This window comes from Chiloscyllium plagiosum, chromosome 12 (assembly GCF_004010195.1).
Source record: "Chiloscyllium plagiosum isolate BGI_BamShark_2017 chromosome 12, ASM401019v2, whole genome shotgun sequence".
Classification (NCBI taxonomy): domain Eukaryota; kingdom Metazoa; phylum Chordata; class Chondrichthyes; order Orectolobiformes; family Hemiscylliidae; genus Chiloscyllium; species Chiloscyllium plagiosum.
In genome coordinates, this window is record NC_057721.1 from 22,799,274 (window position 1) to 22,813,471 (window position 14,198).

Below are 14,198 nucleotides of genomic sequence, written 5' to 3' on the forward strand. Positions count from 1 at the left end.
ATGTGTGAGGGGAGGGTGTCGGGGTGTGTATGTGGGGGATGAAGGGATGAGTGTGGGGGGGATGAAGGGGTGTGTGTGAGGGGGGGTGAAGGGGTGTGTGTGAGGGGGGTGAAGGGGTGTGTGTGAGTGGGTATTGGGAGTGCAGAGTATGGCTGATGGGCTCACTGTTGAAGTGTATGTGCACTGGCGTTGCAAGTAATGAACATGAAGTAACCTCTCTCTCTCTGTGTCTCCCTCCAGTGAACATATTTGTTTGGAGAATGAGTTTCAGTTAAAGGTAGCCAACATTCTGGGTGGTGGAAGGTATGTACAGGGTTCTCCTCTCTGTCTCGAGTGAACATTCCTCATCACAGTCTCATGGACACACCTCGCTGACACATTGTTAGATCCCAAACCTGAAAAGACTACTCGGCCCTCTCAGTCTGGGCTGGCTCAGTGAAAGATTGATCTCACTGACAGCCTGCACTTCCCCTGTAACCCTCTGATTGCCAGTTTCTAGCCTCTCAATCGAATCAGTCTCAGTGTCTATGTGTGTCTCAGTACGTGTCTGCCTACGTGAGTGTGTTGGCTCTGTCTGACTCAGCCTGGGTGTGTCTGAGTATGTGTGTATGTCTCTGTGTCTGTCTGTCTGATTGTCTGTGTACCTGTGTGTCTAGCTGTTATAGTGCATGAGAATCTGTATGTCTGTGTAAAGATCTGTTTGTATGAGTGTGTCTGTCTCTGAGCGTGCATGAGAGTATGTGTGAGAGAGAGAGTCTGTCTCTGACAGTATGTGAGAGTGTATGTGTGTGTATGTGAGAGTATAGGAGAAAGTTAGGACCGCAGAGGCTGGAGATCAGAGACGAGAGTGTGATGCTGGAAAAGCACAGCAGGGATTCTGATGAAAAGCTTACACCTGAAACTTCAATTCTCCTGCTCCTCAGATGCTGCCTGACCTGCTGTGCTTTTCCAGCAACAATCTCTCGACTGTGTGCATGCATATGTCTGTCTCTGACAATGTGTGAGTGTGTGAGATATCTCACTGTCTCTCAGTATTGATTAGTGTGATTTCCCAGTTTATAATAAATCTCTCCTCCCCTCCCTTCCAGCTCCCTTGGGAAGAGATATATGTGCTGTCCTGGTTGGAGTTCAGTCAATGGGATATGTACAAAGCGTAAGACATATTAATTTCCTCACTTCAATCACTGCTTTTTAATTTAGATTAAAATCAGTTACACTTTTAACATTCACCTGTGTCATATTTACTGAAGGTCATCAGAGATAAAGACTGCAAGGGATCAGTGGGCAGAGAGAGAGAAAAATTTATAGATAGGGTTGTGTGTGAGAGAGGCGAAGAAAGGTGGCTAGAGAGGGGCAAGGCAGACAGTGGCGCAGACAGACAGACAGACAGGGCGAGATGGATAAGGAGACAGAACAAGGGAGAGAGAGAGTGGGGTGACATAGAGATTAAAAGACAGAGAGATTTAGAAGGGGAAAGGCACAAAAAGAACAAGAGAGAAATAGATGATGAGAGAATGCGAGAAAGGAAGGGTGACACAGTGATTTGATTTTCATTCACTCATGGAACGTTGGCTTTGCTGCCTGGGTCCAGCATTTAATGCCCTGTCCCTATTTGCACCCCAACCCACCTTGAGAAGGTGGGACTGAGCTTACTTCTTGAACGGCTGCAGTCCATGTGCTGTAGGTAAACCCGCAATGTCCCTTAGGGAGGGAATGCCAGGATTCTGACCCAGCGACACCGAAGAAACGGCGATATATTTCCAAGTCAGGATGGTGAGGTGCTCAGAGGGGATAGTGTTCCCATGTATCTGTTGCCCTGTCCTTTTGGATGGAAGTGGTTTTGGGTTTGGAAGGTGCTGTCTGAGGATCTTTGGCAAGTTTCTGCAGTGCATCTTGTAGGTAGAGTACACACTGCTGCTCGGTGGGGGAGGGAGTGGATGCTTGTGGATGTGGTGCCAATCAAGCAGGGACTGCTTTGTCCTGGAGTCCTACAAAAGGAGTGAGGGTTAAAAGCTCTTTCACCCAGCCAGTGATTAGGGTCTGGAATATACTGCCTGGAATGGTGGGGGAGGTAGGTTCAATTAAAATATTCAAGAGGGGCATCAGAGGGTTATTAGGGTAGAGAAGGGGTACAGGGCAAGGAGGAAAAGGCAGGAGATTGGCACTAGGTCTTATTATACACTGTAATGTTTTTGCAACTCTGTTGTACAATATAACAGACATGATGGCCAACACTGGATCGAGGAAACAGGAGAAAGTTATCGGTTTATATCATACTGCAGCAATCTCAGACAAACCCAGTGGATCACCAGGCTAATGGGATCTTCCTTTCCTCTTGCAGCTGTCTGTAAATATAATTGCTGGAATCACGGACAGTGTATCGCTCCTAATAAGTGTCTCTGTAATATCGGATTTCAAGGGCCCCTCTGTGAACAACGTAAGTCAATCTGTGAATCCACAAACAGATCAGATCAATCTACCTCCATCTAGCCCCTACACCTCTCTCTATCTCCATAACCTCCTCCAGCCCCTAAACCCCTCCCTATCTCTATCACCTCCTTCTAGCCCCTACATCCCTCCTTATCTCTGTAATCTGCAACCTCCTTCAGCCCCTACACCCTTCCCAATCTTAGTAACCTCCTTCTAGCCCCTGCATCCCTCCCTATCTGTCACTCCCTCTAGCCCCCTACATCCCCTCCCTATCTCTGTCACACCCTCCGATCCCTGGATTCCTACCTATCTCTGAAACCTCCCCCAGCCCCTACATCCCTCTCTCTCTCTGTAACCAAATCCCAATACCCCTTTCTGCCTGTGTCACCTCCAAACAGGTGTTAATAGTTAGATGTTAATAAAACAAATGTTAAGAAATAGTCTCTTTGGGAATTTATAGCAGTGGGAATGGATGTTAGGGTAGATGAATGCTCCTCCTGTAGAATCTGGGAGGCAATGGTCACCATTAGTGTCCCCATTGACGTCATCTGCAGGGAGGTAAAGGCCTAGTGGTATTATTGCTGTTAATTCAGAGACCCAGATAATGTTCTGGGGACCTAGATTCAAATCCCACTATGTCACACAATGGAATTTTAATTTAATAAAAATCTGGAATTAAGAGTCTAATGATGACCATGAATCCATTGTCGATTGTTGGTAAAACCCATCTGGCTCACTAATGTCCTTCAGGGAAGGAAATCTGCCATCCTTACCTGGTCTAGCCTACATGTGACTCCAGACCCACAGCAATGTGGTTGACTCTTAACTGCCCTCTCGGTGATTAGGGATGGGCAATAAATGTTGCCTAGCCAGCGACCCCCTCATGCTGTGAATTAATTTTAAAAACTCTAGCGCCTTGAAAACCGTGTTAGGGAACTGGAATCAGATGATCCTCAGATCATTCGGGAGGAGGGGGTGGGGAGTGATTGAGAGGAGTTACAGGGAGGCAGTCACACCTCATGTACAGGAAGAAGCTGGATGGGTTATAGTCAGGGGACGGAAAGGGAACAGGCAAACAGTGCAGGGATCCCCTGTGGCAGTTCCCCTCAATAATAAGTATACCGTTTTGGATACTGTTGGGGGGGTTGGGGGGGAATGGGTAACTTACCAGGGGTAAGCCATGAGGTACAGGTCTCTGGCACAGAGTTGGTCCCTATTGCTCAGAAGGGAAGGGAGAGAGGAGTAGAGCATGAGTCATTAGAGACTGCATAGCTAGGGGGTCAGACAGGAGATTCTGTAGGATGAGAGAGACTCATTGTTGATTTGTTTGTGCCAGGGTCCGTGATGTCTTAGAACGTGTTTCCGGGATTCTTGCGGGGGAGGGGGACAAGTTGAGGTCCACACAGGCACTAACAACATAGGTTGGAAAAGGGATGGGGATTTAAGGCAGAAATTCAGGGAGCTAGGATGGAAGCTTAGTGCTAGAACCAACAGGGTTGTTATCTCAGGTTTGTTACCCATGCCGTGTGCTAGCAAAGCGAGGAACAGGGAGTGAGAGCAGTTAAATACATGGCTATAGACATGGTGCAGGAGGGAGGGATTCAGATACCTGGATAATTAGGGCTCATTCTGGGGTAGGTGGGACCTCTACAAACATGTCCACACCTCAACCAGAGGGCTACCAATATCCAAGGCATGGGGGAGGTGAGGTTTGCTAATGGTCTACAGGAGGGTTTAAACCATTTCAGCATGGGGATGGGAACCTGAATTGTAGATCTGGTGCACAGGAGGTTGAAAGTCGAGAGGTCATGAAGAGGGTGCAAGGTCACAGGAGTGAACCGGCAGGCAGGAAGGTGGTTTGAAATATATCTACCAAGAGCATCCTGAAAAAGGATGGGTTGTACCTGGGACTTTGATGTTGTGGCCATTTCAGAGACATGGATAGAGCAGGGACAGGAATAGTTGTTGAGGTTCCGGGATTTAAATGTTTAGTAAGAACAGGGAAGGTGGTAAAAGAGGGGAGGTGTAGCATAGTTAGTCAAGGACAATATTACGGTGACAGAAAGAACGTTTGATCAGGACACGTCTATTGACGTAGTATGGGCTGAGGTTAGAAACAGGAAAGGAGAGGTCACCCTGTTGGGAGTTTTCCATAGGCCTCTGAAAAGTTCCAGAGATATAGAGGAAAGGATTTCGAAGATTATTCTGGATAGGAGTGAAAGTAACAGAGTAATTGTTATGGGGGTCTTTAACTTTCCTAATATTAACTGGAAATGTTATAGTTTGAGTACCTTACAAGGTTCAGTTTTTGTCTAGTGTGTGCAGGAGGGTTTCCTAACACAGTATGTAGACAGGCCAACAAAAGGCAAGGCAACGTTGGATTTGGTATGGGTAATAAACCAGGCCAGGTGGTAGATGTGGAGGTAGATGAGCACTTTGGTGATAATGATCATAATTTGGTTAAGTTTACTTTAGCGACAGAAAGGGATAGGTAAATACCACAGGGCAAGAGTTATAAATGGGGGAAAAGGCAATTATGATGCAATTAGGTCTGATTTAGGATGCATAAGATGGGAAAGGAAACTTCAGGGGATGGGTACAATTGAAATGTGGAGCTTATTCAAGGATCAGCTACTGCATGTCCTTGATAAGTATGTGCCAGTCAGGCAGGGAGAAAGTGGTCGAGTGTAGGAGCTGTAATTTACTAAGAAAGTTGAAGCTCTTGTAAAGAGGAAGAAGAAGGCTTATGTAAACATGAGATATGATGGCTCAGTTAGGATGCTTGAGTGTTACAAGTTAGCCAGGAAGAACCTAAAGAGAGAGCTAAGAAGAACCAGGAGGGGACATGAGAAGTCATTGGCAGATAGGATCAACGAAAGCCCTAAGGGTTTCTATCAGTATATCAGGAACAAAAGAATGACAAGAGAAAGGTAGTGGGAAGTTGTGCGTGGAGTTCGAAGAGATTGGTGGGGAACAAAATGACTGTTTTTCATCAGTATTCAACTGGAAAAAGACAATGTTGTCGAGGAGAATACTGAGATACAGGCTATTAGACTAGACAGGATTGAGATTCATAAGGAGGAGGTGTTAGCAATTCTGGAAAATGTGGAAATAGACAAATCCCCTTGGTTGGATGGGATTTATCCTAGGATTCACTGGGAAGCCAGGGAGGAGATTGCAGAGCCTTTGGCTTTGATCTTTATGTCGTCATTGTCTACAGGAATAGTGCCAGAAGATTGGAGGATAGCAAATGCTGTCCCCTTGTTCAAGGAGGGGAGTAGAGACAACCTGGTAATTATGGAGCAGTGAGCCTTGCTTCGGTCATGGGTTGGAAAGGATTATAAGAGATAAGATTTATAATCATCTAGAAAGGATTAATTTGATTGGGGTAAACAACACGGTTTTGTGAAGGGTAGGTCATGCCTCACAAATGTTATTGAGTTCTTTGAGAAGGTGGGCAAACAGGTGAATGAGAGTAAAGCGTTTATGTGGTGTATATGGATTTCAGTAAGGCATTTGATAAGGTTTCCCATGGTAGGCTGTTGCACAAAATACAGAAGCATGGGATTGAGGGTGAGTTAATGGTTTGGATCAGAAATTGGCGAGCTGAAAGACGACAGAGGGTGGTGGCTGATGGGAAATATTCATCTTGGAGTTCAGTTACTAGTGGTTGTACCACAAGGATCTGTTTTGGAGTCACTGCTGTTATTTTTAGAAATGACCTGGATGAGGGCATAGAAGGATGGGTTCGTAAATTTGCAGATGATAAGTCAATGGAGTTGTGACAGTGCAGAAGGATGTTGCAGGTTACAGAGGGATGTAGATAAGCTGCAAAATTGGGCTGAGAGGTGGCAAATGGAGATTAATGCAGAAAAGTGTGAGGTGGTTCACTTTGAAAACAGTAACAGGAATACAGAGTACTGGGCTAATGGTAATATTCTTGCGAGTGTAGATGAGCAGAGAGATCTCAGTGTTCATTTACATAGATCCCTGAAAGTTACCACCCAGGTTGATAGGGTTGTTAAGAAGGCGTACAGTGCGTTAGTTTTTATTGTTAGAGGGATTGAGTTTCGGAGCCATGAGGACATGTTGCAGCTGTACAAAACTCTGGTGCAGCCGCACTTGGAGTATTGCGTACAGTTCTGGTTACCGCATTATAGGAAGGACGGGGAAGCATTGGAAAAGATGTAGAGGAGATTTACTAGGATGTCGCCTGTATAGAGGTAAGGACTTATGAGGGAAGACTGAGGGACTTGAGGCTGTTTTCGTCAGAGAGAAAAAGGTTGAGGAGATGACTTCATAGAGGCATACAGGATGATTGGAGGATTAGATAGCGTGGACAGTGAGAGCCTTTTTCCTCAGATGATGATGGCTAGCACAAGGGGACATAGCTTTTACCAGAGGGGTGATAGATATAGAACAGATGTCAGAGGTAGTTTCTTTATTCAGAGAGTAGTAAGGGCGTGGACCACGCTTCAACCCCAGGGCATCAATGTGGACTTCAACAGTTTCCTCATTTCCCCTTCCCCCACCTCACCCTAGTTCCAAACTTCCAGCTCAGCACTGTCCCCATGACTTGTCCGGACTTGTCCTACCTGCCTATCTCCTTTTCCACCTATCCACTCCACCCTCTCCTCCCTGACCTATCACCTTCATCCCTTCCCCCACTCACCCATTGCACTCTATGCTACTTTATCCCCATTCCCACCCTCCTCTAGCTTATCTCTCCACGCTTCAGGCTCACTGCCTTTATTCCTGATGAAGGGCTTTTGCCCAAAACGTCGATTTCGCTGCTGTTTGGATGCTTCCTGAACTGCTGTGCTCTTCCAGCACCACTAATCCAGAATCTGGTTTCCAGCATCAGCATCATTGTTTTTACCTACAGTAGTAGACACGCCAACTTTAATGGCATTTTATCCAATGGTCATTGGATAAATATATGGATGATAATGGAATAATGTAGGTTAGATGGGCTTCAGATCGGTTGTATAGGTCGGCACAACATCGAGTGCACCTACCTATCTTTGTCACATCCCCCAGTGTCTACACCCCTCCCAATGAGTCTCAGGGAAACAATTGGAGAAAATGCAGAAGGAGTGAATTAATACCCACTTGGAAAGGCATGGGTTAAGTAGGGATAGTCAACATGGCTTTGTCAGAGGGACATCATGGCTATCAAATTTGATAAAACTTTTTGAAAATGTGATTGTGTGTGTGGATGAGGGAAGCTCAGTTGATGTAGTTTATATGGATTTTAGAAAAGCTTTTGACAAGGTCCCATATGGGAGACTGACTGAGAAGGTTAAAGCACTTGGAATTGAAGGAAACTTGTCAAGATGGACCAGAAACTGGCTTAGTAATAGGACACAAAGGGTAGTGGTAGAAAGCTGTTTGAGTAACTTTAGGCTGGTGCCCAGCAGTGTACCACAATGATCAGTACAGGGGTCCTTATTGCTTGTTCTATGCATAAATAACATCAATCAAAATGTGGGGGAATATTAAGCAAATTTGCAAATGACACCAAGATGGGTAAATTGGTTAAAAGTGAAGGAGATGGTGGTAGGTTACAGGAAGGTATAGATGGGTTGGTCAGATAGACAAAGCAGTGGTAGATGGTAATTAACCTGATAAATGCACAGTGATGCACTTTGAGAGAAGCAACATGATGGAGTCATAGAGGTTTACAGTATAGAAACAGGCCCTTCAGCCCACTTGTCCATGTCAGCCAGTTTTCACAATTAATCAAGTCCTATTTGCCTGTGTTTGGTCCATATCTGTCCATTCCTATCCTATACATGCTTCTTGAAATGAGAAAACTGTATTCACTTCCACCCCGACCTCTGGCAGCCTGTTCCAGACACTCACCACCCTATGTGAAAAAACTGCCTCTGGACCCTTTTGCATCTCTCCCCACTCGCCTTAAACCTATGCCCTCTCATTTTAGACGTCCCTACTTAGGGTAAAGCTGTTGGCTATCTAACTCACCTATGCCTGTCATGACTTTATGTACCTCTACAAGGTCACCCCTCAGTCTCCTATGCTCCAGAGAAAATAGTCCCAGCCTCTGCATACTGTCCATACAACTTAAGCCTTCTAGTCCAGGTAGCATCCTCTGAGTGAATCTTTTCTTCACTCTTTCTGGTTTAACAATATCCTTTCTCTATTAGGGCAAGCAGGACTGCACAAAGTACTCCATATATGGCTTCACCAACATCTCGTACACCTACAACATGATATCCCAACTCCTGCACTTAATGCTCTGACTGATGGAAGCTAGCAAGCTGAAATCCTTCGTCACCACTGTCTCTACTTGCTACTCCATTTCCAAGGAGCTATGAATCTGTATCCCAAGATCCCGTTGTTAGATAATGTTCCCCAGAGCCCTACCTATCATGGTTGGCCTTACCAAAATGCAACACCCTACATTTATCTAAATTAAACTCCAACTTCCATTCCTCAGCTCATTGGCCTAGTTGATCAACATTCCGTTGTATTCTCAGATAACTCACTTCACTGTCCGCTATACCACTAACCTTGTTGTCATCTGCAAATGTACTAACCATACTCCCTATGTTCACATCCAAACCATTTATATAAATGAAAAGTAACAGTGGACCCAGCACCAATCCCTGCAGTTTTTCCCATCTGAAAAACAGCCCTCTACCACATCCTCTGTCTTCCAGCTTTAGACCACTTTTATATCTCATTCAACAACTGACCGAGATAAGGGAGCATTTAATGAATGCCAGGACACTGGGTAGATGATAGGAACAGAAGGATCTTGGGGTAATTATTCACAGATCCCTGAAGTCAGCAGTGCATGGGAATAGGACAGTTATAAGGCATATGCAACAATTTATCAATCATGGCATAGAGTATAAGAGCAAGTAGGTAATGTTGGAGTTGTACAGAGTGTTGGTCAGGCCCCAGCTGGAGTACTGTGTACAGTTCTGGTCACCTTATCAGAGGAAGGATGTGATAACACCAGAGGAGAAACAGAGGCGATTCACGAGGGCGTTGCCTGGGTTGGAGAAATGGAGCTATAAGGAGAGACTAGATAGGCTTGGATTGTTTTCTTTAGAGCAGAGAAGCCTCAGCGGGGTGGGGGGGAGGGGGGAGACATGATTGAGGTATATAAGATTATGAGGCCTATGGACAGGGTGAAAAGACAGCAGCTGTTTGCCTTGGTTGAGGCTTCAATCATGAGAGGGTGTAGCTTTAAGGTAAGGGACATTGGCATCAGTTTGGGAACAGGACGGATCTGTACCGATGGGATGGTCTCTACCTGAACCGATCTGGAACCAGTGTTCTTGCGAAAAGTATAAATAGGATGGTCACTAGGACTTTAAACTAGTGAGTCAGGGGCAAGGGAAAGGGAAAACACTAGGAAGTATGATGGTAAATAAAAAGACAGGTAGCTGGTTAGCATGTGTGCAGAAGGAGCACAGCAGGTCAGGCAGCATCCGAGGAACAGGGGAATCGAAGTTTCGGACCAGAGCCCTTCATCAGGAGCCCCTCATTCCCGATGAAGGGCTCTGGCCCAAATCGTCGATTCTCCTGTGCCTCGGATGCTGCCTCACCTGCTGCGCTTTTCCAGCACCACACTCTCGACTCTGATCTCCAGCATCTGCAGACCTCACTTTCTCCAATGTGTGCAGGAGTGTTTGACTATGTGAGAAGTAAAAAGGAAGGATTACTCAGGAGATATTAGAGATGTCGGAAATCATGAGGGTATGAAAACTAGCATATGGGCACTTTACTTGAATGCTCGTAGCATTTGTAACAAGAATTAACAGCACAAGTCATTGCGAATGAATATGATTTGGTAGCCATTACAGAGACATGGTTATAGGATGGTCACGACTAGGAGTTAAATATCCAGGGGTATCAGACTATTTGGAAGGACAGACAGGAAGGTAAGGGTGTAGCTCTGATATACAAAGATGACATCAGGGTGGTGCTGAGAGATGATATTCTGTGGAGAATAAGGTTGAATCCATTTGGGTGGAAATTAGAAATTCTAAAAGGGAAATGTCACTGATAGGCGTTGTCTATCGGCCACCAAATAATAACATCACACTGGGGCGGGCAATACACAAAGAAATAACAAGTGCCTGTAAAAATGGTACAGCAATTACCATGGGGGAGTTTAATTCACATGAAGTTTGGTCGAGCCAGCTCGGTCAGGGTAGCCTTGAGGAGGAGTTCGTTGAGTGTAGTCGAGATAGTTTTCTTGAACAGTATATAATGGAACCGATGAGGGAGCAAGCTATCCAAGATCTGGGACTGTGTAATGAGACAGGAATAATTAATGACCTCATAGTTAGGGATCCTCTTGGAAAGAGTGATCACAGTATGGTTGAATTTAGAATACTGATGGAGAGTATGAAGATAAAATCCAATGCCAGTGTCCTGTGTTTAAACAAGGGAGACTACAATAAGATGAGGGAGGACTTGGCTAAAGTAAACTTGAAACAAAAGATCTTCTGGTGGGACAGTTGACAAGCAGTGGAGGACTTTCAAAGCAATTTTTCAAAGTGCTCAGCAAAACTATATTCCGATGAAAAGGAAGGACTGTAAGAAAAGAGGTAATTTGCCATGGGTGTCCAAGGAAATAAGACAGGTTACCAAACTGAAAAAGCAGGCATACAAAGTGGCCAAAAACAGCATGAAATGAGCAGGTTGGGAAAACTTTAAAGGTCAACAGAAAGAGACAGAAAGAGCTATAAAGTAGTATAGAACATGAGAAAAACCTAGCACAGAATATAAAGACAGATAGAAAAAGTTTCTATAAATATATAAAACGAAAAAGAGTGGCTACAGGAAACATTGCTCCTTTACAGGATGAGAAGGGGGATTTAGTTACGGGATATGATGAAATGGCTGAGGCATTGAACAGGTATTTTGTATTGGTCTTCACAGTGGAGGGCACTAATAACATGCCAGTAATTGACAAAGAGACGAAGGTTGATGAGGAGCTGGAAACAACCATTAGCACAGCTGAGGTAGTGTTGGGCAAGCTAATGGAGCTAAGGATAGACAAGTCTCCTGGCCCTGATGGAATACATGGAGAAAGTGAGGTCTGCAGATGCTGGAGATCAGGGCTGAAAATGTGTTGCTGGAACAGCGCATAAGCCCGAAACGTCGATTCTCCTGTTCCCTGGATGCTGCCTGACCTGCTGCGCTGTTCCAGCAACACATTTTCAGCCCTGATGGAATACATCCCAGAGTACAAAAAGAGATGGTGGAAGAAATAGCAAGTGTACTTGTGGTAATTTTCCAAAATTCGCTGGACTTAGGAGCAGTTCCAGCAGATTGGAAACCAGCAAATGTGACACCACTGTTTGAAAAGGGAGGTAGACAAAAGATGGGGAATAATAGACCAGTTAGCTTAAATTCTGTAGTGGGGAAAGTGTTTGCATTTATTATTAAGGGAGAAATAGCAAGGCATCTGGATAGAAATTGTCCTTTTGGGCAAATGCAGCATGGGTTCATGAAGGACAGGTCATGCTTAACTAATCTTTTGGAATTCTATGAAGATATTGTGAGCACAGTGGACAATGGGGACCCAGTAGATGTGGTGTACCTGGAATTCCAAAGGCCTTCAACAATGTACCGCACAAGACACTGCTGCATCAGATAGAAATGTATGGTGCTCCGGGTAAAGTATTAGCATGGATAGAGGATTACTGGTTGACTAACAGGAAGCAAAGAGTGGGGATAAATGAGTGCTATTCTGGTTGGCAACCAGCAACTAGTGGTGTGCCTCAGGGATCAGTGCTGGGACCGCAGTTATTCACAACTTATATAGATGATTTGGAGTTAGGGATGACATGTAATGTGTCAAAGTTTGCAGATGACACTAAGATGATGGCAGAACAAAGTGTGCAGAGGACTGTGAAACTTTGCAAAGGGACAGAGTGGGCAAACATCTGACAGATTGAATGCAATGTTAATAAATGTGAAGTCAATCATCTTGGTAGGAGTAACAGTAAAAAGGATTACTACTTGAATGGTAAAAAATTGCAGCATGCTGTTTTGCAGAGGGACCTGCGTGTCCTTGTGCATGAATCACAGCAGGTTGGTCTGCAGGTACAACAAGTAATTAGGAAGGCAAATGGAATTTTGTCCTTCATTGCTAAAGGGATTGAGTTTAAAAGCAGGGAGGTGATGCTGCAGCTGTCTAGGGTGCTGGTGAGACCACACCTGGAGTACTGTGTGCAGTTTTGATCTCCTTACTTGAGAAAGGATGTACTGGCACTGGAGGGGGTGCAGAGGAAGTTCACTAGGTTGACCCTGGAGTTGAGCTGGTTGGTATATAGGAGAGACTGAGTAGCCTGGGATTATATTCATTGGAATTTAAAAGAAAGAGGAGGGATCTTATAGAAACATATAAAATTATAAAGGGCATAGATAAGATAGAAGTAGAGAGGATGTTTCCACTGGCAGGTGAAACTAGGACAAGAGGGCATAGCCTCAAGATTAGGGGGAGATGATTTAGGACTGAATTAAGAAGCAACTTCTTAACCCAGAAGGTTGTGAATCGATGAAATTCCCTGCCCAGTGAAGTAGTTGACGCCACTTCAGTAAATATTTTTAAAACTAAGATAGATTTATTTTGAACAATAAAGGAATTAAGGTTTACGGTGATAGGGTGGGTAAGTGGAGCCGAGTGCATGAAAAGATTAGCCATGATCTTATTGAATGGCAGAGCAGGCTTGAGGGATCAGATGGCCTACTCCTGCTCCGAGTTCTTAAGTTCTTATATAAGGGGCAGGGGATTCAGAAGGGATTTGGGAAACACCATTCCCACTGAGCCGGTTGTGAGAATATGCAATGCACTGCCTGGGAAAGTAGTGGAGACTGGAAACCTTACAGCCATTAAAATATTTTTGGATGAGCATTTCAAAAATCAGAACATTCAAAGAAAAGGGTTACATGAAAGAAATGGGATTAGCGTGCCTTCATATGTGGAGATAGACATTGCTGACTCGGTGGGCTGAAGGGCCTCCTCTTCACCATTAAAATCAACTTCCCACTGAGGCCTGAGAAGCTCTATCAGTGACTGAGCTGTTGTTCACCTGGCCCCAGCAGATCCTGCTCTCTCTGGGTGGGTCACTTTGGGGGCTGCTCTCAAACTGGTGTATACCACCACCATGTCGGACCCTGTTCCTGAGTGTGGTTCTGTGCTTTCTGTTCACAGCACGTTGCCGTGTGTCCTGTGCTAATGGAGGGGTCTGTATACCACCTTTTCGCTGTGCTTGCCCCCCAGGATACACCGGACGCACTTGCCAAACAGGTAAGGCATTTACACTCACCTGGCTAGGCAGGGAGGGGATTCACACTCACCTGGAGAGGTAGGGAGAGGATTCACACTCACCCGGACAGGCAGGGAGAGGATGCACACTCATCTGGACAGGTAGGGAGAGGAGTCACACTCACCTGGACAGGCAGGGAGGGGATTCACACTCACCTGGACAGGCAGGGAGGGGGTTCACAATCACCTGGAAAGGCAGGGAGGCGGTTCACACTCACCCGGACAGGCAGGGAGAGGATTCACACTCACCCAGACAGGCAGGGAGGGGATTCACACTCACCCAGACAGGCAGGGAGGGGATTCACACTCACCAGGACTGACAGGGAGGGGATTCACACTCACCCGGATAGACAGGGAGGGGATTCACACTCACCAGGACTGACAGGGAGGGGATTCACACTCACCCGGACAGGCAGGGAGGGGATTCACACTCACCTGGACAGGCAGGGAG

At 45.5% G+C, this 14,198-nt stretch overlaps 1 protein-coding gene across 2 annotated transcripts in view; it reads left to right on the forward strand.

Annotated features, from left to right (window-relative positions):
* LOC122555070 (wnt inhibitory factor 1-like) overlaps positions 1-14,198 on the forward strand; it is a 32,778-nt gene that overhangs the window by 3,877 nt on the left and 14,703 nt on the right. Inside the window, exons 3-6 of one of the 2 annotated variants that reach the window (XM_043700731.1) lie at positions 241-303; positions 1,089-1,153; positions 2,342-2,437; positions 13,634-13,729. In XM_043700731.1, coding sequence (XP_043556666.1) covers positions 241-303; positions 1,089-1,153; positions 2,342-2,437; positions 13,634-13,729 — 320 coding nt within the window. The remainder of the gene's footprint in view (positions 1-240; positions 304-1,088; positions 1,154-2,341; positions 2,438-13,633; positions 13,730-14,198) is intronic. The other variant, XM_043700732.1, reaches the window with a different exon arrangement.